The sequence below is a fragment of the Pseudophryne corroboree genome, chromosome 8 (assembly GCF_028390025.1).
Source record: "Pseudophryne corroboree isolate aPseCor3 chromosome 8, aPseCor3.hap2, whole genome shotgun sequence".
Lineage (NCBI taxonomy): Eukaryota > Metazoa > Chordata > Amphibia > Anura > Myobatrachidae > Pseudophryne > Pseudophryne corroboree.
In genome coordinates, this window is record NC_086451.1 from 384,244,417 (window position 1) to 384,272,388 (window position 27,972).

Genomic DNA, 27,972 nt, shown 5'->3' on the forward strand with positions numbered 1-27,972 from the left:
AAGTTCGGGCGGGTTCGGATTCCGAGGAACCGAACCCGCTCATCTCTAATACACACTTGCCGATGTATACGATATATCATACTTGCCTACCCTCCCGGAATGGCCGGGAGGCTCCCGAAAATCGGGTGACCCTCTGACCCTCCCGGCCCCCCGGAAGAGCCGGCAAGTCTCCCGATTACAGGGGTGCCCCCCTGCCCGGCTGCCCACTTAGCGAGTGAAGTGGGCGGTCCGGGCAGGCGATGACGCAATTCTTGTTGAATCGCGTCATGCAAGCCACGCCCCCCACTGTATAATGCCGGTAATTGCGGCATTGCACAGTGGGGGGCGTGGCTTGCATGACGCGATCCGGCAGCCACGCCCCCGTCCCTCCTCTGGCCCGCCTCCGCCCCCGCCCCCTCCTCACATCAGCTCACTGCCCGGCGTGCCCGCCCCCCTGATGAACCGACTGGCTGCTCTCTCCCGGAGAGAGCAGCCCAAAAGTCGTCAACTATGCGATATATTGACAGATCCACCGGTTCGGACGATATATCGGGTGCACATCAGCAAGTGTGTACCCAGCCTAGGCTTGGTACATAGACACCTTATTGCTTGATGTGAATATTATTATGCACTATGTATATAGAGACAACATATTTCCAGCACTGGTCTATGCATGAGGAATAACTATTTCAGGTGCAAAAAGTAGGACAGCTAGTGTGCTCTTCTTGGGTATGGAAATTAACCATTATTGTCGTTTACTGTCAATTTTAATAAAGTTAATTGACAACTGATAATTCAGCATTAGTTTTATTCATGTTTATGCAGTACCAAAATGTGTGCATTATAAATGTACTACCTGGGGGAACAAATATTTTAGGATTCTTAAATCTGAGAATCCCACCCTTACACAAAACCTCTAATATGGGAAAAGAAAATGTATATTTTAAGAGAATATGACAAGGTCATAATTTTACTATGTTTTCTTCTTCTATTGGGAAGTGCAATGGTTGTGCAGTAACAAGGAGAGCTGTGTATAACCAGGAATTAAGATGTGTATACATAGAGATGATGGCTTCAGTCACACTGAGAGTCTAGTCTGTCCCACAAGCAGCATGTGATGTTTTCCCGCAAACAAACCCAAGATGTTTATATGTATGAAGGAGTGTTTCTCATTACTGCATGAAAGCAAATTCCTCTCGAGTTGTCTTAGTGCAGGCACTGACTGTCACTGGGAAATACTGATTGAGGCCACATGTCTATCCCTGAATGAAGAACAATAATACATTGACAATGGGCTCGGACGAGAGAGGGATTTGTACAATGGGACCCGTCTTCAGAGGGTACTACAGAGAGAGCAGTCTCCACTCTCCAGACAGAAACTGGTTTAGGGGCCCGAATTCACAGCTTCTTTCTGTGCTGAATCTTTGTAATCCCAACATGTTTAAATCACTCAGACAACTTGATGCCTGGGTTTACTCTATATAATAATCAGAGCCGTAACATTCAACATTTCAAAAGAGAAAACTTGCTGCTGATTTTTCTGGGGCTCCAACATCCCCCACAAAGCTCAAACCAAAACCAGTGGAGTGGAGATTAGAGGAGGGGGGATGCTTGCTTCGGAAGGACCGATCACAAGCCAAACACAATAGATTTTGTGAACGGTCATAGAGGTGCTGCAGCTTTAAAACAAACCAAATTAATGTTACACACCTTCTATTTTGTATTACAGACCAGGGATTCTCAAACGGTCTTCAAGATACAATAACAGTCCAGGTTTTAAGGATAGCCATGTTTGAGCAAAGATGGTTAACTCACAATCCCTTATCCCAAGCATAGATATTCTTAAAGTATGGCCTGTTCGTGTGTCTTGATTACAGAGTGTGAGAAGCACTGCTATAGATGAAACATTTGCTTATGTCTGCTCCATTGTACATGAATCATTCTCCTTTTTATGCACCTACGGATTGTATTTGCTTTGCAGCAGCCTCCTGGCATAAATTGCCAAAACTATTTTCCATGTCTAACTGCCCTATTTAAAGTATAAATAACAGTATTGTTACCACAATCTAGTAGAAGTATCCATTACATTTATCTATGTTACCACATCTTCCATCTCTCAGTTTACTGTTCTGCTCTGTGTCAACAACCCTACATAGCTCAGTGTCATCTCCTAATATGGACACCTCTCTCTCCAGTCCATCTAAAAGGCCATTAATAAAACCAGTGAACATGACAAGAGCCAATACTGATCGCTGTGATAGCCCAGCTGCTAACATCTTTAGCCCCATCTCTCACCCAGGAACAGTCTCAGAAAAAGGATCTCTCATAGAGCATAAGCCAGGATCATTTGTCTAGCTTTTTTTTTTGTGGGGGGGTTGGGTTTCCTATGTAAATACTGGAAACAAATCTGCTTTTTATATAAATCTTGTGGTACTGCTAACCAAGTTATGGATCTACACTATATATATACACACACACACACACACACACACACACACACACACACACACACACACACACACACACACACAATCTCCATTCAGGTGCGCAGAGCCACTGGTGCTGACATTGCTGTTATGTCGTTCTGGTAACTAGTATATTATAGGTATACTGTGTATAGATAGATTTTTATTGTATTATTTCCCTTTAAAACTGGAACACTAATGAATTACACAGGTTCTGCGCCCGGCTGACTTCAAGCCTGGTTTTAATCAGCCACGAACCTGTGTAATCCATGAGTGTACCGGTTTAAAGGGATGGGGGGGGTATGTATGTGTATGTGTGTGTGTGTGTGTGTGTGTGTGTAACATGTTATCAATATGTTTTTAGATGCTTATACCATTTAAAAGTTCTTTGGTAAAAAATTAGGTGTTGATAAGACACTTTGGCGCCGATTCTCCTATTGCTATATATATATATATTATATAGAGCGAGACAGAGATTTATATACAGTATGTAGATCCCTCATAAATTAGTCAGCAGTCCTGTAAAGCCACCTACATACGGTGTGATACAGGCCAACGGCCGATATTGACTATATTGTGGCCGGAGGCATGAACCTCCGCTATGCTTGCACATTCTATTTTTCCTTGCGATGAAAAGCACGCAGGACCGCGCATCAACATCGCAAGGTGTTTCCACCGATATATGGACTATACAGTCCATATCAGTAGATATATTGCACCGTGTGTAGGCCCCTTAAAGATGATATGAAATGGAGATCTGTATTTGTTACCACTATTTCTAAGTAAAATTTGTGTTTGGGCAAGGATCCCCCATAAAAACAAAAAGAAAACAACAACAAAAAACACATCTGTAAATGTTGATATTATTATTCGATAAAAACAAAAAAACAAAACTAAAAGCACGTGATCTAGGCCTGGCAACCTGATAGTACCAGTAATACTGTACGGTATGCTTGTCCTATTACAACACAACTTGAATTCCTCCCTGTGTAAACACGGAATAAAAGAATGTATTTCACAGGACCTCACTAGAGCTCACCATTATATCTTTTAGTGACTCAGTATTCTCAGTTATTAGCCGAGTTTGGTATAATGTGTTTCACTCCTTGTACTTCTTTATTGATACATCCAGCATTAATTATTGAATAGCTAATTGTTTTCCCACATATATTTATTTAACCAGACTGTTTTAAATTTAACATTTCTTCAACTCAATGTCTACATACCTAAAATACCTGCAACAATATTTCTTTAAAAAATTCTGAGTATTTTAGCCTCAATACTTTTCTTTGTCATAGTCTATTTTTAGTTTCTGTCCAAGTTTAACACAGTACCCATCATACCACTTTCAGACATACGACATGGGAATTTCCCTGCTCAGACCCGGGTTTTTCACCTCTCAAAAATCCTGGGGGTTTTTGCTTGAGACCCCCTTTCACACTATACCGGAGAACAGGATAATTCCTGGATCGACCCCTTTCAGACACAAGCCTGGTATGCCCTGGCATTCTACAAGCAAGGGCAGACCAGGCTACTCTCATGGCACATGTCATATACACACGTCACACTCATACATGTCTTACACACACACACACACACACACACACACACACACACACACACACACACACACACACACACACACCTTGCACATATACATGTCACACTCAAACACATCATATACACACACATGCCAAACTAATACACACACGTGTCACACACCCAGGGCTGCCATCAGAAATTGTGGGGCCCAGGACTGACAAAATAGGCAGTATTCATCCAAGGCATAGTTTTAAAACATTGCAAACATTTTTTTTATTTGAACTGGTAATAAAATGAAACTATTAGGCAAATATCAGGGAAGAGCAAGGAACAGAGGGCTGTGAGCACCAGGACATTTATAATTTTATCAGAATAATGTTATTACAGTTTTCCCCCTACCATTGGTTACCTGCAAATGTGTTCTTACTATGTGTTTTTTTTTCTTTTTATTCAGCGTACTTCCACCCCACTGTGTGCTATTCCTGTAATGTGTACCTCCACTGATCGCACACCCTGCCCGCAGCAACCTACAAGTGCACCCCAGATAGGTGCCTTGGATGGTTCCTCTGCGGGCAGGATGTACTTCATGTGTATCTTTCCATGTAGGGTATATCATACTACTACACAAGTGTCAGTTTACCCATATATGCACTGGGTCCTTGTATGGCTCATCTCCCACAGTGTAACCTATGCAGTGCACCCAACATGGCTGCCTCATTTGGTAGGCTTGTGAATGGGATGAGAAATACATGGACCTGTTTTGTTGGGACCTTACAATGAGCGGTAAGATCAGCAATCACCCCATTTTGTGTCATCTCTTCTAGGGGTAGACTGTTCTACCCAGGGTAATCCAACGCAGTCGCCTAAGATGGCTGCTTCACCTGGTACCTTGTGAGGGTGGAATACACAACCCGTGTAGGTTATTACCCAAAATGTCTACACCAGTCCTGTATTATGCTTACTCTACGGTCTAGATTTTCTTTTCTATGTCTGTGTGGCTTGTGGGTGTCGATCATAGGGTCAACCACACTTAGGTCGACAGTGTCTAGGTTGACCACTATTGGTCGACCATCAGTAGGTAGACATGGTTTCTAGGTGGACACAAGTTTTTTTTTCATTTTTTGGGTGTCGTTTTCTCCGTAGAGTGACCGGAACCCCAATTAGTGCACCGTGTCCCCTCACATGGCTTGTGCTTCGGGCAAGGTTACCATTCCCACTTGTGGTCCACATGGATCGTAAAGCATGAAAAAGTTAAAAAAAGAAAGAAGGGAAAAACACATGTCGACCTTCTGTCATGTCGACACAGAGACCATGTCGACATAGAAACCACGTCAACCTACTTACTGTGGACCAATAGTGGTCAACCTAGAAATTGTCAACCTAAGTGTGGTTGACCTATAGACTGGATACCGTGGCTTGTCTATTGCTGTATTACTATTCTTCTGTATATGCATTGTTTTTGATATCCTGCTGGAGAAAGAGCTGTATAAATAAAATTATTCATAATTATTATTATTAATATCATCAATCATTATATGAACCCAGAGCAAGAGTATCTGACACTAGTTTCTGGATTACATTTATGGTTTGAGTATTTTAGAGGAATCATTGAGGATGGCGCTTAGGTTCCTGCATTAATAATGAATGATAGTAAATTCTGTTATGCTGGATGACCTCTACCATACCTTAGTTAGTACTATACAGTGTCTTTGTCTCCATAAGGATCTACCAATGTCTACAAAGACAACACGGTCCGCCCCTGCCAGATGCTGCTTCATATGGACAAACTCCCCTGGCTTGGAGTCTGCAGAACCCCAGAATTTTACAAAGAAACATTTTCTTCACAACAGGCCATAGGTGGTAAATAAAATTTTATTAACAGTAAAGTAACAGTAAAACAGCCATGTTAATACTTATATTACAAAGAAACAAACCTGTATAAATATTTGTATAGGGCTCAATGTTCCGTCAGTAAACTAGCCAGCAGTACAACATGTTATAAGTGAGAGACCATCCAAGAGCTAAGTACATGGGATTTTGCCATAAACCGTTGTATTTCTCACTGGTCACTATGAGCCAAGAATGTCTGGAGTCCAGGGTATCTTTCTCATGTCTATCTATACCTACATTCAGCCACTGGGTGGGTCACACAAAGCACTCTATGGGATATAAAAACAAAAAAACATTTTCACCAATGTTTTAGCCCTGCGGCCATTCTCAGTGACAGCCAGTGAAAGATGGGTCTAGTTGTGCAGCACAGGAGAGGAAGACAGATTCCCAGTTACTAATAATTTCTTCACTATTCATGTGATATCTGTGTCACAAGACTCATCCTTCAAGGGAGACTGTACACAAGCAGATCCAGGGGTTGGGCTGCATCAGTGTCCAATTGAGTCACGAGTGGTCAAATCAGATACAGCTGTTTGCGGCTCAAGTCTGCCAAATAGATGCGATGGTGCCCATTTACTGAGGAACGAGGATAACTGAATGTTTTTGAGATGCTCAATAATAATAGATAACTTTTGTGTATTTCCTGTCCCCACAAAGTGGTCTGCTTCACAGTTTGCAAACATTTGCTCAAAAATAAGAGATCTAGAAACTGAAAACTGAACTTGTAGTGGTGAGAGTATGTTTCAGCTGGGTTGCCCTAATCGGCAATTTCCCAATCCATACCTTCAGAGTAAGCACTTGCCTGCTTCATATCCAAGTCCACTTAGTGGGAACACTGCACAGTTTATGATGAAGATGGCGATTTTAATTCCCAAACCTATGACCAGATGCTTGAGAGGACTTAAAAGGCTGTCCTCATCCAAACCAGCTGACCTGTAGCCGTCTCTCACCAAGGTCTAAAATCACTGAAAACAAATAAAACCATAGCCTGGTGCCACAGGATCATCTGCATAGCTAAGCTGTATACCTTATGTCCCATGCTGTATGTAGGCAGTAACTGGCAAAATCCAGAAGTTATTAAGGTGGGCCTGTCACTTACACATAGAGGCAGCAGCCATTTTGTGGGCTAACTCATGCAGCTTATCAAATCATTAGGAATTTGCTAAATAACAGCCCTCATACATTAGCAATACATTGCTGCACTGTCCCGATCCCCTGACAACTGAGTCGCGGAATTGGGAACATTAAATAGGTTTCATTTCCCAGATTCCCCAACGGATCGGCAATCATCAGCAGATCAGGGAATCGGGGTTGCTGACGAATGACCGCCGTAACTTTTTATGCAATATCCCACAATGTTACTAGGTCCCTTCAAAAAGCTAGCTATAGATTCTGTCTATAATATGGATTCCCACGCATGGTACAGATAATATTTGGGAACTATTTCCATAAAGGATCTGAATGTATTTCCTTCCATTTCAGTATGTGGTTTTTAAGGATAGCAATGGTATATGGCTGTATAATACATCAATTCTGTGCCATTTAGTGAAGAACAAGAGATAATGCAATATGATGTCATCTCTGGCTCAGGCTTCAGGCCTATAATATGAAAACGAGTGTTTTTGAGGAAACGTCTTGAAGTGAGTGAAATGGATACGTGAACACGGGTGATCACAGGGAGTAACCGCCAATGTCCTGAGGGTCACACAGTCGTTCTAATTCTCCAGCTGGTCTTGTAGGTATGCTCAGCACACTTTACACGCTGACTTTCGCCCCTCAGTATATACAGATTTCAATTTTGTGGGGGTCACAGATGTTCCTGAATCTGCTCTTCAGTCCTGACCTCCAGTCCGTTCTTCCTCAGCAGAGTCTGTTTCTGAAGTCCTTTTAACTTGAACAGAAGATCCCGTATGAATACCTGTACAACCAACAAGGTACAGCATTATCTAGTGTTCATTAAATGCGGTTGTGCCATGTTTTAATTAACAGAAATCACTTATGCGTTACACAATTTAATAGAAAATGTAATTACATTATTATTGAGTATAGACAGAAACTTTATAATGGTGGGGTACAGAAGAAAGAAAGGGACAACAAGGGGAATAAAAAGGTAGAGTAGGGAAGACAGGTCATCAACAGACATCAAAGAAACAGCAGAGAAGTATTAAGAATTCAGACAACATGGTCCTCAGTCAGGGGTTCATTCAGATTAAAAAGGGGAGGGGTTCTGCAGGAGGAGGGGGGGGGGGCATTTATCATGTGTGACATGTAAGTGCCATGGGAACCATTTCATGATAGGAGAAGAGGAGGCCGTGGAGTATGGGACTTCTCTAGTCTCCATTTCAAAATGGAATTGAGTTTTGGATACACCTTTTAGCAAAGGAGGAGGGGAAGGAGATTTCCAATGCAGAGCTGTAGTGGCCCTAGCAGATATTAAAATGTGGCCAAAACATAGTGGGGAAGATTGGGAGACGGCAATGGGATACCAATGCAAAAGAGCTAAGGAGTGATCTGAGAAAGTGAGGCCCAAAATGTCCCGTATGAGGGTATACACCTCCGCCCAAAAGACTTCACCCAATTTTTTTTAATACTGTACTATTTCATGTTTTAATTGAAGAAGAAGAAGAGAGGAGAAAAAAAAAAAAAAAAGAGAGAGAGAGAGAGAGAGAGAGATACGGTCATTAGGTCGACACCACTTAGGTTGAAAGTCATTAGGTCAACCACTATTGGTCGACATGCATTAGGTTGACAGGGTCACTAGGTCGACATGATCATTATGTCGACATGTACTAGGTTGACAGTGCAAAAGGTCGACATGAGTTTCACATTGTTTTTTTTCAATTTTTGAACCTTTGCATACTTTACGATCCACGCGGACTACAATTGGGAACGGTAACCTGTGCCGAGCGCAGCAGTAGTGGAGTGAGGCACCTTGCCCAAAGCCGCGAGCCATGAGGTCGACATGAATTGTTCACTTTTTTTTTTCTTTCATTTTGTGAACTTTTTCATGCTTTACGATCCACGTGGACTACAATTGGACTACAATTGGGAACAAAGCGAGCCATGCGAGGGGACACGGTGCAATAATTGGGGTTCCCGGTCACTATACAAAGAAAACGACAAACCCCCCCCCCCCCCAAAAAAAAAAACACAAACAACTCATGTCGACCTTTTTCCCTGTCGACCTAGTACATGTTGACCTAGCGACTCTGTTGACCAATAGTGGTCGACCTAATGACTGTCGACCCAAGTTGTGTCGGCCCAACGACCCGCACCCTCCTGACTGCTGGTCACATAACTACATCCCGATTTGAGAGCTTGTTCTTCGACACCGTTCTACAGCTGGGTGGAACAGGATTCCAGTAGAGATATAAACACTTATTAAAGATTGTAAATACATATATCCTGCGTAATCCTTGGGTAAACATTTCAAGCAGTGCCAGGAATAAACTGACGTGTGCTAATGGTGATATTGGATATTTACTATATGTAACATAAGTGATGCAGCTTAATCACTGTTAAGGTGAATACACACTGGGCGTTTTTGACCAGCGATGATCGAACCCCTCCAAAAGATTGCATTTGAATTAACCTCCCCAGAACATGTGTAATCTTACAGATATTTAGAACTTTAGTGACCCCAGATAATATTTCTATAGCTCACATCTGGCTGAGCAAGCACATTGTGGATAAGCTTCCTCAATGTGAAAAACTGAATCATTTCTGCCATTTAGAAAATGCTGTCAGCTGCCCTTGACTGTGATCATATCCATCCTGTCAGACAACTTAGTTGCGTCAGAGGAGGGGAGAGCAGGCTGTACAAACACAAATCTGGGGTAAGTACAGCCTGTGACCTTACTGCAGGCTGCAAATGAATAGGCCCGGGAACTGCTACATGCCCAGTTAAGCGAATCTGCCCAGTGTGTTTAATTTAAATATCATTTTTCAACAGTTAAAACATTAAAAACAGTACGGTATTAAAAAAATTGGATGAAGTCTTTTGGGTGGAGGTGTATACCCTCATACGGGACATTTTGGGCCTCACTTTCTCAGATCACTCCTTAGCTCTTTTGCATTGGTATCCCATTACCGTCTCCCAATCTTCCCCACTATGCTTTGGCCACATTTTAATATCTGCTAGGGCCACTATAGCTCAGCATTGGAAATCTCCTTCCCCTCCTCCTTTGCTAAAAGGTGTATACAAAACTCAAATTCCATTTTGAAATGGAGACTAGAGAAGTCCCATACTCCATGGCCTCCTCTTCTATCATGAAATGGTTCCCAGGGCACTTACATGTCACACATGATAAGTGTGCCCCCCCCCCTGCATATCTCCTCCCCCTTTTAATCTGAATGAACCCCCGACTGAGGACCCTGTTGTCTGAATTCTTAATACTTCTCTGCTGTTTCTTTGATGTCTGTTGATGACTATACATTTTTATTCCCCTTGTTGTCCCTTTCTTTTTTCTGTACCCCCCCCCCCATTATAAAGTTTCTGTCTATACTCAATAATAATTTAATGTCTGAAAAAAAGGTGAGAAGTAAGATATGTCGATAGGATGACAAGATGTTCAGAATGTCAAATAACGTTGACATCAATATCGAAACATAATGTTGACATTTAAAAAACCCTAACCCTAACTGCATATGTTAATCTTTTGACATCTGGTCAGGCCTAAAATTGCCCAAAATTGACACCTCTACCGTGATTCAATCTGATACAGTAACCATCAAAAGAATGGTGGAGAATTATTTTAACGACAATGTACAAGTTAGCATGTCAGACAGTCCCTTCGACTACTGGGAGGAAAAAAAAAACAAAAGGCAATGTGGAGCACCTTGTACAAAGTACCTATGCTTCACATGAGCTGCCCACCCTCAAGTGTGTACTCGGAAACAGTGTTTAGCACAGCCGGGAACCTTGTGAGTAGCAGCGTAGGAGGCTACTTCCTAAAAATGTGGTACAGCTGATGTTCATAAAAATGCACTACAAATTACATGAGGAATACCTTTCCCGCCAGTTACATCAAAGTACAGAGACTCAATGGTGCATTCCAGTGGGTGTGAGCTAATAATGTGTGATTATGATATGAACACTGATGAGGGTGAGGAATCTGATGAGAATGACCTCTTAGCTGCCTTAAGCCCATTGGTCGCTTTTTTTGGGGGGGGGGGAAACAAATCAAGCACTTCAGCCACAAAAGTGGTAAACCTTGTCACTGAAGTGATTGGTTTGTTAAACTGTGCATATACTTTTTAATATACAACATAAAAGGTGGGTGGGAGGGCCCAAGGACACTTCCATCTTACACCACTTTCCTTTTCATAGTGGGCTGTATTTTGGGGTGGCAGTGGGGATGGTTTTTTTTGCATACACAAAAAAAAAGTATTGGTTATTGCTCAAATACATTACTAATTTGCAACACTTTTTAAACCAGAAAATAATACAATGTTAATAGCCAAGGGTTGAAAAAGGAGCCAGTAAAATGAATAGTTGTTGCAGAGCTATTCAGCCTATCTTACATTTTTAGAATCAATAAATAAATCATTTAAATTAATCACTGAAACCTTTACCTGCCTTCCACTACATACATACATACTCCACTTCCCAGTACTACCCTCGGGCCGCTGATTTAGTTCTTTATTAAAGGAAACATTATTGGTTTCTATGGGGTGGTATAGTTTATTAATCTGCTATCCTGTCTGCCACTACTGTGTGTCAATGTTTCATAGATGTGCTATATTCTTTTAAACTGCCTTTTGTTTGTGCTGCTGCTCTGTTGCTTAGTTCAGCCAGCCACCCTTTGGCCAATATTGGGGAAAAATATTGTGAACTGCGAGATGGTCAAAATTGACTGGAAAATAAGATTTTAAACCTACCGGTAAATCTTTTTCTCCTAGTCCGTAGAGGACGCTGGGGACTCCGTAAGGACCATGGGGTAAAGACGGGCTCCGCAAGAGACATGGGCACTATAAAGAACTTTAGAATGGGTGTGCACTGGCTCCTCCCTCTATGCCCCTCCTCCAGACCTCAGTTAGAGAAACTGTGCCCAGAGGAGACGGACAGTACGAGGAAAGGATTTTGTTAATCTAAGGGCAAGATTCATACCAGCCCACACTATCCACACCGAATAACATGGAATATACTAACCTGTTAACAGTATGAAACAAAACAGCATCAGCCCAAGACCGTAACATAAACTGTAACATAACCCTTATGTAAGCCAAAACTATATACAAGTCTTGCAGAATTTAGTCCGCACTGGGACGGGCGCCCAGCATCTACTACGGACTAGGAGAAAAAGATTTACCGGTAGGTTTAAAATCTTATTTTCTCTTACGTCCTCGAGGATGCTGGGGACTCCGTAAGGATCATGGGGATTATACCAAAGCTCCAAACCGGGCGGGAGAGTGCGGATGACTCTGCAGCACCGATTGAGCAAACATGAGGTCCTCCTTATCCAGGGTATCAAACTTGTAGAATTTTGCAAAAGTGTTTGAACCTGACCAAGTCGCCGCTCGGCAAGCTGTAATGTCGAGACGCCTCGGGCAGCCGCCCAAGAAGAGCCCACCTTCCTACTGGAATGGGCCTTTACCGAATTCGGTAACTGCAATCCAGCCGTAGAATAAGCCTGCTGAATCGTGTTACAGATCCAACGAGCAATAGTCTGCTTAGAAGCAGGAGCGCCAATCTTGTTGGCTGCATACAGGACAAACAGAGCCTCTGTTTTCCTAACCTGAGCCGTGCTGGCTACATAAATCTTTAAGGCCCTGACTACATCAAGGGACGTGGAATCCTCCAAGTCCCCCGTAGCCACAGGCACCACAATAGGCTGGTTCATATGAAAAGATGAAACCACCTTGGGCAAAAATTGAGGACGAGTCCTCAATTCTGCTCTATCCACATGGAAAATCAGATAGGGGCTTTTGTGAGACAAAGCCGCCAATTCGGATACCCTCCTTGCAGACGCCAAGGCCAACAACATGACCACCTTCCAAGTGAGAAATTTTAATTCCACTGTTTGAAGAGGTTCAAACCAGTGAGACTTTAGGAACTGTAACACCACGTTAAGGTCCCATGGCGCCACTGGAGGCACAAAAAGAGGCTGTATGTGCAGCACTCCCTTTACGAAAGTCTGGACTTCTGGGAGAGAAGCCAATTCCTTCTGAAAGAAAATTGATAGGGCCGGAATCTGTACCTTAATGGAGCCTAATTTCAGGCCCATATCCACTCCTGTCTGCATAAAGTGGAGAAGACGGCCCAGATGGAAATCTTCTGTAGGAGCATTCTTGGCCTCACACCAAGATACATAATTTCTCCAGATACGGTGATAATGCTTCGGCGTCACCTCCTTCCTAGCCCTCATCAAAGTAGGGATGACTTCTTCCGGAATGCCTTTTCCAGCTAGGATTCGGCGTTCAACCGCCATGCCATCAAACGTAGCCGCGGTAAGTCTTGGAACACGCAGGGCCCCTGTTGCAACAGGTCCTCTCTGAGAGGAAGAGGCCACGGATCTCCTGTGAGCATTTCCTGAAGATCTGAATACCAGGCCCTTCGAGGCCAATCCGGAACAATGAGTATTTGTCCGCACTCTTTTTCGTCTTATGATTCTCAATATCTTTGAGATGAGTGGAAGAGGAGGAAACACATAGACCGACCGAAACACCCACGGTGTCACCAGGGCGTCTACCGCTACTGCCTGAGGGTCCCTTGACCTGGCACAATACCTCCGAAGCTTCTTGTTGAGGCGTGACGCCATCATGTCTATTTGAGGAAGTCCCCAACGACTTGTTATCTCTGCAAAAACTTCTTGATGAAGTCCCCACTCTCCTGGATGGAGATCATGTCTGCTGAGGAAGTACGCTTCCCAGTTGTCCACTTTCAGAATGAAGACTGCAGTCAAAGCGCTTACATGCTTTTCCGCCCAGCGAAGAATCCTGGCGGCTTCCGCCATTGCCACTCTGCTCCTTGTTCCGTCCTGTCGGTTTACATGAGCCACGGCTGCGACGTTGTCTGACTGAATCAGAACCGGTAGGTCGTGAAGAAGATTCTCCGCTTGACGCAGGCTGTTGTATATGGCCCTCAATTCCAGTACGTTGATGTGAAGACAAGCCTCCTGGCTTGACCATAGTCCTTGAAAGTTTCTTCCTTGTGTGACTGCTCCCCATCCTCGGACGCTCACGTCCGTGGTCACCAGAACCCAGTCCTGAATGCCGAACCTGCGACCCTCTAGAAGGTGAGCACTCTGCAGCCACCACAGGAGAGACACCCTGGCCCTGGGGGACAGGCTGATTTTCTGATGAATATGAAGATGGGACCCGGACCACTTGTCCAGAAGATCCCACTGAAAAGTCCTCGCATGAAACCTGCCGAAGGTGATGGCCTCGTAGGACGCCACCATTTCCCCCGGTTTCAACAGGTCTCTGACCAAGTTCTGGAGTTCCTGGGCTTTTTCCATTGGGAGAAAAACCCTCTTTTGTTCCGTGTCCAGAATCATGACTAAGAATGATAGCCGAGTTGTTGGCACCAACTGTGACTTTGGTAGATTCAGAATCCAACCGTGTTGTTGCAGCACTCTCAGGGAGAGCGCCACGCTTTTCAACAACTGACCTCTTGATCTCGCCTTTATCAGGAGATCGTCCAAGTACGGGATAATTGTGACTCCCTGCCTGCGCAGGAGTACCATCATTTCCGCCATTACCTTGATGAAAATCCTCGGGGCCGTGGAAAGCCCAAACGGCAACGTCTGAAACTGGTAATGGCAGTCCTGTACAGCGAATCTCAAGTACGCCTGATGAGGGGGATATATGGGGACATGAAGGTACGCGTCCTTTATGTCCAGTGACACCATAAAATCCCCCACCCCCTCCAGGCTGGAAATAACTGCCCGGAGCGATTCAATCTTGATTGTGAACTTTTTCAAGAACTGGTTTAGGGATTTTAAATTTAGAATAGGTCTGACCGAGCCATCCGGCTTCGGGACCACAAATAGGGTTGAATAGTACCCCATCCCCTGTTGACCTGGGGGAACCTCGACCACCACTTGTTGTTGACATAGTTTTTTGAATCGCAGCTAAAACTATCTCCCTCTCTGGGGGAGAAGCCGGTAGAGCCGATTTGAAAAACCGGCGAGGAGGCATGTCTTCGAATTCTAGCTTGTAGCCTTGGGATACAATTTCCATTGCCCAAGGATCCACGTCCGACTGAACCCAGACCTGGCTGAAGAGTCGAAGGCGTGCCCCCACCGGCGCAGACTCCCTCAGTGGAGCCCCAGCGTCATGCGGTGGATTTGGCAGAAGCCGGGGAGGACTTCTGCTCCTGGGAACTAGCCGTAGCAGGCTGCTTTTTCCCTCTTCCCTTACCTCTGGCGAGGAAGGAAGAGCCCCGACCTCTTCTGGACTTATGCGACCGAAAGGACTGCATCTGATATTGTGGTGTTTTCTTTCGCTGTGGGGGAACATAAGGTAAAAAAGTAGATTTGCCCGCGGTAGCTGTGGAAACCAGGTCCGCGAGACCTTCCCCAAATAAATCCTCACCTTTGTAAGGCAAAACTTCCATATGCTTCTTTGAGTCGGCATCACCCGACCATTGACGGGTCCACAGGGCTCGCCTAGCAGAAATCGCCATGGCGTTGGCTCTCGAACCTAGCAGACCAACGTCTCTCTGAGCGTCTCTCATATATAAGACTGCGTCTTTAATGTGACCTAAGGTCAATAAAATGGTATCCCTATCCAGGGTATCAATGTCAGCTGACAAGGTATCCGTCCAAGCCGCAACCGCGCTACAAACCCAAGCCAAGGCTATTGCCGGTCTGAGCAAGGTCCCGGTATGTGTACAAATAGATTTTAAGGTAGTTTCCTGTCTGCGATCAGCAGGATCCTTGAGGGCGGCTGTGTCTGGAGATGGCAGCGCCACCTTTTTGGACAAGGGCGTGAACGCCTTGTCCACCCTGGGTGAGGATTCCCACCGTACTCTGTCCTGTGTCGGGAAAGGATACGCCATAAGAATTGTCTTGGGAATCTGCAGTTTCTTGTCTGGAGTTTCCCAAGCCTTTTCAAATAACGCGTTCAGCTCATGAGATGGGGAAAAGGTTACCTCAGGTTTCTTTTCCTTAAACATGTGTACCCTCTTGTCAGGGACAGAGGGGTCATCAGTGATATGTAAAACATCCTTTATTGCAATAATCATATAATGAATACTTTTGGCCACCCTTGGGTGTAACCTCGCATCATCGTAGTCGACACTGGAATCAGAATCCGTGTCGGTATCAATGTCTGCTACTTGGGACAGGGGACGTTTCTGAGACCCTAAAGGGCCCTGTGACACAGCCAAAGCCATGGATTGACTCCCTGTTCTATCCCTGGACTCTGCTTTGTCCAACCTCTGATGTAATAAAGACACATTTGCATTTAAAACATTCAGCATATCCATCCAATCATGTGTCGGCGTCGCCGAAGGAGACACCACAATCATCTGCTCCACCTTCTCCTTAGAAGAGCCTTCCGCTTCAGACATGCCGACACACGCGTACCGACACCCCCACACACTCAGGGATATATCTATATGGAGACAATTCCCCAATAAGGACCTTTGGAGAGACAGAGAGAAAGTATGCCAGCACACACCCAGCGCCAACTGACACTGGAAACCAATTCCCAGACAAAAACAGCGCTTTTATATAGATATACACTCACTGCGCCAATAAAAAGTGCCCCCCCCCTCTCTTTTTTGCTCTCTGTCACCGTGTTCAGCAGGGGAGAGTCCGGGGAGCCAGCTTCTCTGCAGTGTGCTGTGGAGAAAATGGCGCTGGTTAGTGCTGGAGGATCAAGCTCCGCCCCCTCAGCTGCGGGCTTCGACCCCGCTCAATTTTTCTATACTGGCGGGGGATTCTACAATATAGTGCCTCCGCAGCCCCTATATTATTATTAGCCAGTCCCAAGAGGTTTAAAATTGCTGCCCCGGGGCGCCCCCCCTGCGCCCTGCACCCTTCAGTGTCCGCTGAGTGTGTTGTGTGTGGGAGCAATGGCGCGCAGTGTTACCGCTGCGCGTTACCTCAGAGAAGATCTGAAGTCTTCAGCCGCCTTTGACGTCTTCTTTCTTCTTATACTCACCCGGCTTCTATCTTCCGGCTCTGTGAGGACGACGGCGGCGCGGCTCCGGGACGAACGGCGAGGGTGAGACCTGCGTTCCGACCCTCTGGAGCTAATGGTGTCCAGTAGCCTAAGAAGCAGAGCCTATCATTTAAGTAGGTCTGCTTCTCTCCCCTCAGTCCCACGATGCAGGGAGCCTGTTGCCAGCAGTGCTCCCTGAAAATAAAAAACCTAACAAAATTATTTTTTCAGAGAAACTCAGGAGAGCTCCCCTGTAGTGCCTCTAGTCTCCTCTGGGCACAGGATCCAACGGAGGTCTGGGGGAGGGGCATAGAGGGAGGAGCCAGTGCACACCCATATCTAAAGTTCTTTTTAGTGCCCATGTCTCCTGCGGAGCCCGTCTATACCCCATGGTCCTTACGGAGTCCCCAGCATCCTCTAGGGCGTAAGAGAAATTATTGTTATTGATGTTAATACTACTGTAGGAACAAAAAAATAAAATAAAGCAGGTCCAAATTTCATGATTTTAGCTGTTTAATATTTGCTTTATTTTTGTTAATACAGATTCAAAACTAAAACCAAAGAAAGCACGTGAGGGTGGTTTTGGCAAAACCGAAACACAATGATGAATTGGAACCATAACACATGGAGCGGCGCACATCTCTAATTACAGCATGACAAATTGTGTGGTGTGTATCCAGCTTTAGCGCCCAATGCATAGTTGTGTGTTAGTCAGTCACAATTGCATCTGTTTTGCGTGCACAGGGTGAAATGCAGAGCTGTGTGCATCTATGCAACCACACCATCCCTATGCATATGCCTTGTTATAGAGTGGTCATCATTATAAGCACAAGAGATGCATTGGAGTTCAGACAGAGCCCTGCATAGCTCACAGATGCATCGATCAGAAAAAGCAGCCTACCTGCGACAACCTGTTACCATCCAGTTACACACATTCAGCCACAAGCGGAGAAGTGGAGGTGCATCTGAGATGCGTACGACGCTAAGTCACCCAAAGATGCCTACACTCGGCTACGCAGCTTGCACATATCTTGCCATTTTTGTAACTTTGCATATGCATGTGTTTGTGCCTTTCCCAGGGAGAGTATTCTGCGTCTGCAAAATATTTGGACGGAAACATGTTCAGATCTTTTTATCAAATAATATTTATGGGATATGCCATACAAACACTGAGGATCCCCCGGATGCAATAAGTAGGGACCGCAGCAAATATCCCTCATATTCACAGCAGTCCTTCCATTTCCAACAGCAGAAGCAGCTCCCCTAGGTTTCTCCAGGGGCTGCTAAGCTGTCTGATTTACCGAGCTCCGGTATGCGTTAGCCGCTGCAGCCTATGGGCTACACTTCACAGAAAATACCAAAATAGGGTTCCTTGCAAATGTAAATGTTTTATTGCCGTGAGTGGCAGTGATAAGAAATTGTAATTACCGGGTCTGACTGTGCCAAATTGAAAAGGAAGAGACTACTTTAGTTTTTTTTATTTTACATGTCCTGTTCTGTGGGCCACTGCCCCAATTTCCTTTGGTGGACCTGAACACTGCTGACACAGCCATGTGATATTTCTGTACACACACGCACACCCTTCACAGGAAAACGTTTACACTGGGGCTGCAGGGAGGGGTTTCAGAGTCCAAGTAGCTCATTTATCATTGCCAGGTGGAGGAAATGCCCTGGACATAGAACACTACAGACACATTTAGCAGACAAACCCTGGCTATGGAATCTGACACAAGCTGGTGGTTCTCTGAACACTGATCCACAGAGTGCACATTGCCCAGACGCAGCCTCACACAATGGCCCTCATTCCGAGTTGATCGGTCGCAAGGCGAATTTAGCAGAGTTACACACGCTAAGCCTACTGGGAGTGTATCTTAGCTTCTTAAAATTGCGACCGATGTATTCGCAATATTGCGATTACAAACTACTTTGCAGTTTCTGAGTAACTTCAACCTTACTCTGCCTGTGCGATCAGTTCAGTGCTTGTCGTTCCTGGTTTGACGTCACAAACACTCCCCCGTTTCTTCAGCCACTCCTGCGTTTTTTCCGGAAACGGTAGCGTTTTCATCCACACGCCCATAAAACGCCGTGTTTCCGCCCAGTAACACCCATTTCCTGTCAATCACATTACGATCGCCGGAGCGATGAAAAAGCCGTGAGTAAAAATACTATCTTCATTGTTAAATGACTTGGCGCAGTCGCAGTGCGAATATTGCGCATGCGTACTAAGCGGATTTTCATTGCGATGCGATGAAAAATACCGACCGATCAACTCGGAATGAGGGCCAATATGCGTTTCAAAACCTGAAGCTCTATGTTCACTGATAAGCACATACAGGTCTAATCATTTATAAGGCGTGTAAATGGGTGGTTTCACCAGAGATGGGGCTTCTCATTACTTACCAAGCTCTCTCAGCTGATGAAAGCTATAGCCGGATAACGCTTGCACGATGAAGCCTATTTAGGAAGGATTGCTGTGGTACATGCACTTCCGCAATCATCTTAACAATGGGCCCAATTCAGAGATGCATTTACAGCTGCGATTTTGCTTGATGCACAATTGTGAAAATATGCCAATGACTCAGACGCTGTCTTGTGCATAGAGATGCCCACTGCCGGCATCTCACACCTGCCGCATATATACACAAAAGTCGTCCATCGTGTAAGTCTATGTTGACTCAGACAGAGCGGCTCTCCAGCTGCAAACAAATTTGCAGTGGCTGACTTTGGCATGCCCGGGAAATGGTCCCATTACGCTGTGTTTTTCTAATCACTCCCCGCTACCTCCTCCAAATGCCAACTGTCACTCATTGTGAGAATAAATTATCGTTACTCACAGTGCAGCTCTGGCACATACACAGCGACAGGGAAGAAAAATAAAATCGATCCACTGAGAATATTATTGACATCTCTGGACCGGCAACGCCAAGTCATGCATGTTTAGAAGCACACAAGAATGGCTGGTGAAGCGGTTAGAGAACTTGCAGCGCTGCCAGCCATTACCGCCTGGTAGAAGTGGCAATTGAAGATCATAGTTATTTTATTGTTGAACCCTTGTAGTAAATGGATCTGCAAAATGTACAGGCACAGCAATGACTCTTAGGCAGCCTTGTTGTAGGCACAATTGGTATACATGAAAAATGGCCTCTGAATGCGCCGAGCGAAGTGTGGGGAGGGGGGCGTGTTGGGGGACATCACTAGAATGCATTACTGCAATACTATATAGAAGCTCATCAGATAGCACACTGGAATGTATCAAGGGGATGTAGTTATGTGACCGGCAGACAGGACACTGACGGTCACAACACCTCACACTACATCCCGCCCCCTGAAAATCCCGACAGTCGGCACACCCACAGAGTGGGAATAGAACCTGTGCCCCCCCTCCCGTCGGCGTTCCTCTGCCAGGATACCGGTGGAGGTATGCTGACCGGCGGTCATGCATACCCAACCTGTATCAAGTACATGAATCTCTTCATGAAGAATTTACTGAAAACAGGTAGTCGACAGCTTCTTTTCTACCCAATAAAGCACATCTGATATTTATTAAGCAGAAAATATTAGGAATTCTCAGTAATTAAGTAAACATTACTTTTGCAAAACAGTATTTCCCATAAATGTCAAGTAGATTAATAGGGTAACTCTCATGGAATGACTTCTGCAGTGTTAATACATAATTATGACTACATTCTTCCACCCACACTGCCTGCGCATACTGGCCCCACATTAGGGGCCCCAGATAAGGGGGCAGCAGAAACTTGCTGTCAATATCAGAGTTTTTTTCCCCCCATTTGCTCCAAGTATCTACAGGTGCTGGAAAGCAGAACCACGGAGTGTTTTATTACAGACTATTCCAACTAGTGTACTCCTCAGACCACTGACAATTGTATTGCAACCATTGAATTGTCTGTAATAAAACTGTAAAAAAAAATAAGAATTTACTTACCGATAATTCTATTTCTCATAGTCCGTAGTGGATGCTGGGGACTCCGAAAGGACCATGTGGAATAGCGGCTCCGCAGGAGACTGGGCACAAAAGTAAAAGCTTTAAGACTACCTGGTGTGCACTGGCTCCTCCCCCTATGACCCTCCTCCAAGCCTCAGTTAGGATACTGTGCCCGGACGAGCGTACACAATAAGGAAGGATTTTGAATACCCGGTAAGACTCATACCAGCCACACCAATCACACCGTACAACTTGTGATCTGAACCCAGTTAACAGCATGATAACAGAGGAGCCTCTGAAAAGATGGCTCACAACAATAATAACCCGATTTTTTGTAACAATAACTATGTACAAGTATTGCAGACAATCCGCACTTGGGATGGGCGCCCAGCATCCACTACGGACTATGAGAAATAGAATTATCGGTAAGTAAATTCTTATTTTCTCTGACGTCCTAGTGGATGCTGGGGACTCCGAAAGGACCATGGGGATTATACCAAAGCTCCCAAACGGGGAGAGTGCGGATGACTCTGCAGCACCGAATGAGAGAACTCCAGGTCCTCCTCAGCCAGGGTATCAAATTTGTAGAATTTAGCAAACGTGTTTGCTCCTGACCAAGTAGCTGCTCGGCAAAGTTGTAAAGCCGAGACCCCTCGGGCAGCCGCCCAAGATGAGCCCACTTTCCGTGTGGAATGGGCTTTTACAGATTTTGGCTGTGGCAGGCCTGCCACAGAATGTGCAAGCTGAATTGTACTACAAATCCAACGAGCAATAGTCTGCTTAGAAGCAGGAGCACCCAGCCTGTTGGGTGCATACAGGATAAACAGCGAGTCAGATTTTCTGACTCCAGCCGTCCTAGAAACATATTTTCAGGGCCCTGACTACGTCCAGCAACTTGGAATCCTCCAAGTCCCTAGTAGCCGCAGGCACCACAATAGGCTGGTTTAAGTGAAATGCTGAAACCACCTTAGGGAGAAATTGAGGACGAGTCCTCAATTCTGCCCTGTCCGTATGAAAAATTAGGTAAGGGCTTTTATAGGATAAAGCCGCCAATTCTGAGACACGCCTGGCTGAGGCCAGGGCTAACAGCATTACCACTTTCCATGTGAGATATTTTAAGTCCACAGTGGTGAGTGGTTCAAACCAATGTGATTTTAGGAACCCCAAAACTACATTGAGATCCCAAGGTGCCACTGGAGGCACAAAAGGAGGCTGTATATGCAGTACCCCCTTGACAAACGTCTGAACTTCAGGAACTGAAGCTAGTTCTTTTTGGAAGAATATTGACAGGGCCGAAATTTGAACCTTAATGGACCCTAATTTTAGGCCCATAGACAGTACTGTTTGCAGGAAATGCAGGAAACGACCCAGTTGAAATTCCTCTGTAGGGGCCTTCCTGGCCTCACACCACGCAACATATTTACGCCAAATACGGTGATAATGTTGCACAGTTACATCCTTCCTGGCTTTGATCAGGGTAGGGATGACTTCATCCGGAATGCCTTTTTCCTTCAGGATCCGGCGTTCAACCGCCATGCCGTCAAACGCAGCCGCGGTAAGTCTTGGAACAGACATGGTCCCTGCTGGAGCAGGTCCTTTCTTAGAGGTAGAGGCCACGGGTCTTCCGTGAGCATCTCTTGAAGTTCCGGGTACCAAGTCCTTCTTGGCCAATCCGGAGCCACGAGTATAGTCCTTACTCCTCTCCTTCTTATGATTCTCAGTACCTTGGGTATGAGAGGCAGAGGAGGGAACACATACACTGACTGGTACACCCACAGTGTTACCAGAGCGTCCACAGCTATTGCCTGAGGGTCCCTTGACCTGGCGCAATATCTGTCCAGTTTTTTGTTGAGGCGGGACGCCATCATGTCCACCTTTGGTTTTTCCCAACGGTTCACAATCATGTGGAAGACTTCTGGGTGAAGTCCCCACTCCCCCGGGTGGAGGTCGTGTCTGCTGAGGAAGTCTGCTTCCCAGTTGTCCACTCCCGGAATGAACACTGCTGACAGTGCTATCACATGATTTTCCGCCCAGCGAAGAATCCTTGCAACTTCCGTCATTGCCCTCCTGCTTCTTGTGCCGCCCTGTCTGTTTACGTGGGCGACTGCCGTGATGTTGTCCGACTGGATCAGCACCGGCTGACCCTGAAGCAGAGGCCTTGCCTGACTTAGGGCATTGTAAATGGCCCTTAGTTCCAGGATATTTATGTGAAGTGACGTTTCCATGCTTGACCACAAGCCCTGGAAATTTTTTCCCTGTGTGACTGCTCCCCAGCCTCTCAGGCTGGCATCCGTGGTCACCAGGACCCAGTCCTGAATGCCGAATCTGCGGCCCTCTAGAAGATGAGCACTCTGCAACCACCACAGGAGAGACACCCTTGTCCTTGGAGACAGGGTTATCCGCTGATGCATTTGAAGATGCGATCCGGACCATTTGTCCAGCAGATCCCACTGAAAAGTTCTTGCGTGGAATCTGCCGAATGGAATCGCTTCGTAAGAAGCCACCATTTTTCCCAGGACCCTTGTGCATTGATGCACTGACACTTGGCCTGGTTTTAGGAGGTTCCTGACTAGGTCGGATAACTCCCTGGCTTTCTCCTCCAGGAGAAACACCTTTTTCTGTACTGTGTCCAGAATCATCCCTAGGAACAGCAGACGTGTCGTCGGAATCAGCTGCGATTTTGGAATATTTAGAATCCATCCGTGCTGTCGTAGTACTACTTGAGATAGTGCTACTCCGACCTCTAACTGTTCTCTGGACCTTGCCCTTATCAGGAGATCGTCCAAGTAAGGGATAATTAAGACGCCTTTTCTTCGAAGAAGAATCATCATTTCGGCCATTACCTTGGTAAAGACCCGGGGTGCCGTGGACAATCCAAACGGCAGCGTCTGAAACAGATAGTGACAGTTCTGTACCACAAACCTGAGGTACCCTTGGTGAGAAGGGTAAATTGGGACATGGAGGTAAGCATTCTTGATGTCCAGAGACACCATATAGTCCCCTTCTTCCAGGTTCGCTATCACTGCTCTGAGTGATTCCATCTTGAATTTGAACCTTTGTATGTAAGTGTTCAAGGATTTCAGATTTAAAATAGGTCTCACCGAGCCGTCCGGCTTCGGTACCACAAACAGCGTGGAATAATACCCCTTTCCCTGTTGTAGGAGGGGTACCTTGATTATCACCTGCTGGGAATACAGCTTGTGAATGGCTTCCAATACCGCCTCCCTGTCGGGGGGAGACGTTGGTAAAGCAGACTTCAGGAACCGGCGAGGGGGAGACGTCTCGAATTCCAATTTGTACCCCTGAGATACTACCTGCAGGATCCAGGAGTCCACTTGCGAGTGAGCCCACTACGCGCTGAAATTCTTGAGACGGGCCCCCACCGTGCCTGAGTCCGCTTGTAAGGCCCCAGCGTCATGCTGAGGACTTGGCAGAAGCGGGGGAGGGCTTCTGTTCCTGGGAAGAGGCTGTCTGCTGCAGTCTTTTTCCCCTTCCTCTGCCCTGTGGCAGATACGAGTGGCCTTTTGCCCGCTTGCCCTTATGGGGACGAAAGGACTGAGCCTGAAAAGACGGTGTCTTTTTCTGCTGAGAGGTGACCTGGGGTAAAAAGGTGGATTTCCCAGCCGTTGCCGTGGCCACCAGGTACGATAGACCGACCCCAAATAACTCCTCCCCTTTAAACGGCAATACTTCCATATGCCGTTTGGAATCCGCATCACCTGACCACTGTCGCGTCCATAACCCTCTTCTGGCAGAAATGGACAGCGCACTTACTCTTGATGCCAGAGTGCAAATATCCCTCTGTGCATCTCTCATATATAGAAATGCATCCTTTAAATGCTCTATAGTCAATAATATATTGTCCCTGTCCAGGGTATCAATATTTTTAGTCAGGGAATCCGACCAAGCCACCCCAGCACTGCACATCCAGGCTGAGGCGATTGCTGGTCGCAGTATAATACCAGTATGTGTGTATATACTTTTTAGGATATTTTCCAGCTTCCTATCAGCTGGTTCCTTGAGGGCGGCCGTATCAGGAGACGGTAACGCCACTTGTTTTGATAAGCGTGTGAGCGCCTTATCTACCCTAGGGGGTGTTTCCCAACGCGCCCTAACCTCTGGCGGGAAAGGGTATAATGCCAATAATTTTTTAGAAATTAGCAGTTTTTTATCGGGGGAAACCCACGCTTCATCACACACCTCATTTAATTCATCTGATTCAGGAAAAACTACGGGTAGTTTTTTCACACCCCACATAATACCATTTTTTGTGGTACTTGTAGTATCAGAAATGTTCAAAACCTCCTTCATTGCCGTGATCATGTAACGTGTGGCCCTACTGGAAAATACGTTTGTTTCCTCACCGTCGACACTGGAGTCAGTGTCCGTGTCTGGGTCTGTGTCGACCACCTGAGGTAACGGGCGCTTTAGAGCCCCTGACGGTGTTTGAGACGCCTGTACAGGTATTAACTGATTTGCCGGCTGTCTCATGTCGTCAACAGTCTTTTGTAAAGTGCTGACACTATCACGTAATTCCTTCCATAAGACCATCCAGTCAGGTGTCGACTCCCTAGGGGGTGACATCACTAATACAGGCAATTGCTCCGCCTCCATACCATTTTCCTCCTCATACATGTCGACACAACGTACCGACACACAGCACACACACAGGGAATGCTCTGATAGAGGACAGGACCCCACTAGCCCTTTGGGGAGACAGAGGGAGAGTTTGCCAGCACACACCAGAGCGCTATATAATAAGAATTTACTTACCGATAATTCTATTTCTCGGAGTCCGTAGTGGATGCTGGGGTTCCTGAAAGGACCATGGGGAATAGCGGCTCCGCAGGAGACAGGGCACAAAAGTAAAGCTTTCCGATCAGGTGGTGTGCACTGGCTCCTCCCCCTATGACCCTCCTCCAAGCCAGTTAGGTACTGTGCCCGGACGAGCGTACACAATAAGGGAGGAATTTTGAATCCCGGGTAAGACTCATACCAGCCACACCAATCACACCGTACAACTTGTGATCTAAACCCAGTTAACAGTATGATAACAGCGGAGCCTCTGAAAAGATGGCTCACAACAATAATAACCCGATTTTTGTAACTATGTACAAGTATTGCAGATAATCCGCACTTGGGATGGGCGCCCAGCATCCACTACGGACTCCGAGAAATAGAATTATCGGTAAGTAAATTCTTATTTCCTCTATCGTCCTAGTGGATGCTGGGGTTCCTGAAAGGACCATGGGGATTATACCAAAGCTCCCAAACGGGCGGGAGAGTGCGGATGACTCTGCAGCACCGAATGAGAGAACTCCAGGTCCTCCTTAGCCAGGGTATCAAATTTGTAGAATTTAGCAAACGTGTTTGCCCCTGACCAAGTAGCTGCTCGGCAAAGTTGTAAAGCCGAGACCCCTCGGGCAGCCGCCCAAGATGAGCCCACCTTCCTTGTGGAATGGGCATTTACATATTTTGGCTGTGGCAGGCCTGCCACAGAATGTGCAAGCTGAATTGTATTACACATCCAACTAGCAATAGTCTGCTTAGAAGCAAGAGCACCCAGTTTGTTGGGTGCATACAGGATAACAGCCAATCAGTTTTCCTGACTCCAGCCGTCCTGGAACATATTTTCAGGGCCCTGACAACATCTAGCAACTTGGAGTCCTCCAAGTCCCTAGTAGGTGCAAGGCACCACAATAAGCTGGTTCAGGTGAAACACTGACACCACCTTAGGGAGAGAACTGGGGACGAGTCCGCAGCTCTGCCCTGTCCGAATGGACAAACAGATATGGGCTTTTTTGAGAAAAAAACCACCAATTTGACACTTGCCTGGTCCAGGCCAGGGCCAAGAGCATGGTCACTTTTCATGTGAGATGCTTCAAATCCACAGATTTGACTGGTTTTAAACCAATGTGATTTGAGGAATCCCAGAACTACGTTGAGATCCCACAGTGCCACTGGAGGCACAAAAGGGGGTTGTATATGCAATACTCCCTTGACAAACTTCTGGACTTCAGGAACTGAAGCCAATTCTTTCTGGAAGAAAATCGACAGGGCCGAAATTTGAACCTTAATGGACCCCAATTTGAGGCCCATAGACACTCCTGTTTGCAGGAAATGCAGGAAACGACCGAGTTGAAATTTCTTTGTGGGGCCTTCCTGGCCTCACACCACGCAACATATTTTCGCCACATGTGGTGATAATGTTGTGCGGTCACCTCCTTTCTGGCTTTGACCAGGGTAGGAATGACCTCTTCCGGAATGCCTTTTTCCCTTAGGATCCGGCTTTCCACCGCCATGCCGACAAACGCAGCTGCGGTAAGTCTTGGAACAGACATGGTACTTGCTGAAGCAAGTCCCTTCTTAGCGGCAGAGGCCATAAGACCTCTATAAGCATCTCTTGAAGTTCCGGGTACCAAGTCCTTCTTGGCCAATCCGGAGCCATGAGTATAGTTCTTACTCCTCTACGTCTTATAATTCTCAGCACCTTAGGTATGAGAAGCAGAGGAGGGAACACATACACCGACTGGTACACCCACGGTGTTACCAGAACGTCCACAGCTATTGCCTGAGGGTCTTTTGACCTGGCGCAATACCTGTCCCGTTTTTTGTTCAGACGGGACGCCATCATGTCCACCTTTGGTATTTCCCAACGGTTTACAATCATGTGGAAAAAACTTCCCGATGAAGTTTCCACTCTCCCGGGTGGAGGTCGTGCCTGCTGAGGAAGTCTGCTTCCCAGTTTCCATTCCCGGGATGAAACACTGCTGACAGTGCTATCACATGATTTTCCGCCCAGCGAAAAGTCCTTGCAGTTTTTGCCATTGCCCTCCTGCTTCTTGTGTCGCCCTGTCTGTTTACGTGAGCGACTGCCGTGATGTTTTTCCCACTGGATCAATACCGGCTGACCTTGAAGCAGAGGTCTTGCTAAGCTTAGAGCATTAGAAATTTACCCTTAGCTCCAGTATATTTATGTGGAGAAAAGTCTCCAGACTTGATCACACTCCCTGGAAATTTTTTCCTTGTGTGACTGCTCCC

The 27,972-nt window shown here is 46.0% G+C and overlaps 1 protein-coding gene across 1 annotated transcript in view; it reads right to left on the minus strand.

Annotated features, from left to right (window-relative positions):
- Positions 1 to 5,838: 5,838 nt before the first annotated feature.
- PPP1R14A (protein phosphatase 1 regulatory inhibitor subunit 14A) overlaps positions 5,839 to 27,972 on the minus strand; it is a 42,171-nt gene continuing 20,037 nt past the window's right edge. The window contains exon 4 of the mRNA XM_063937647.1: positions 5,839 to 7,794. Coding sequence (XP_063793717.1) covers positions 7,684 to 7,794 — 111 coding nt within the window. The 3' untranslated portion in view covers positions 5,839 to 7,683. The remainder of the gene's footprint in view (positions 7,795 to 27,972) is intronic.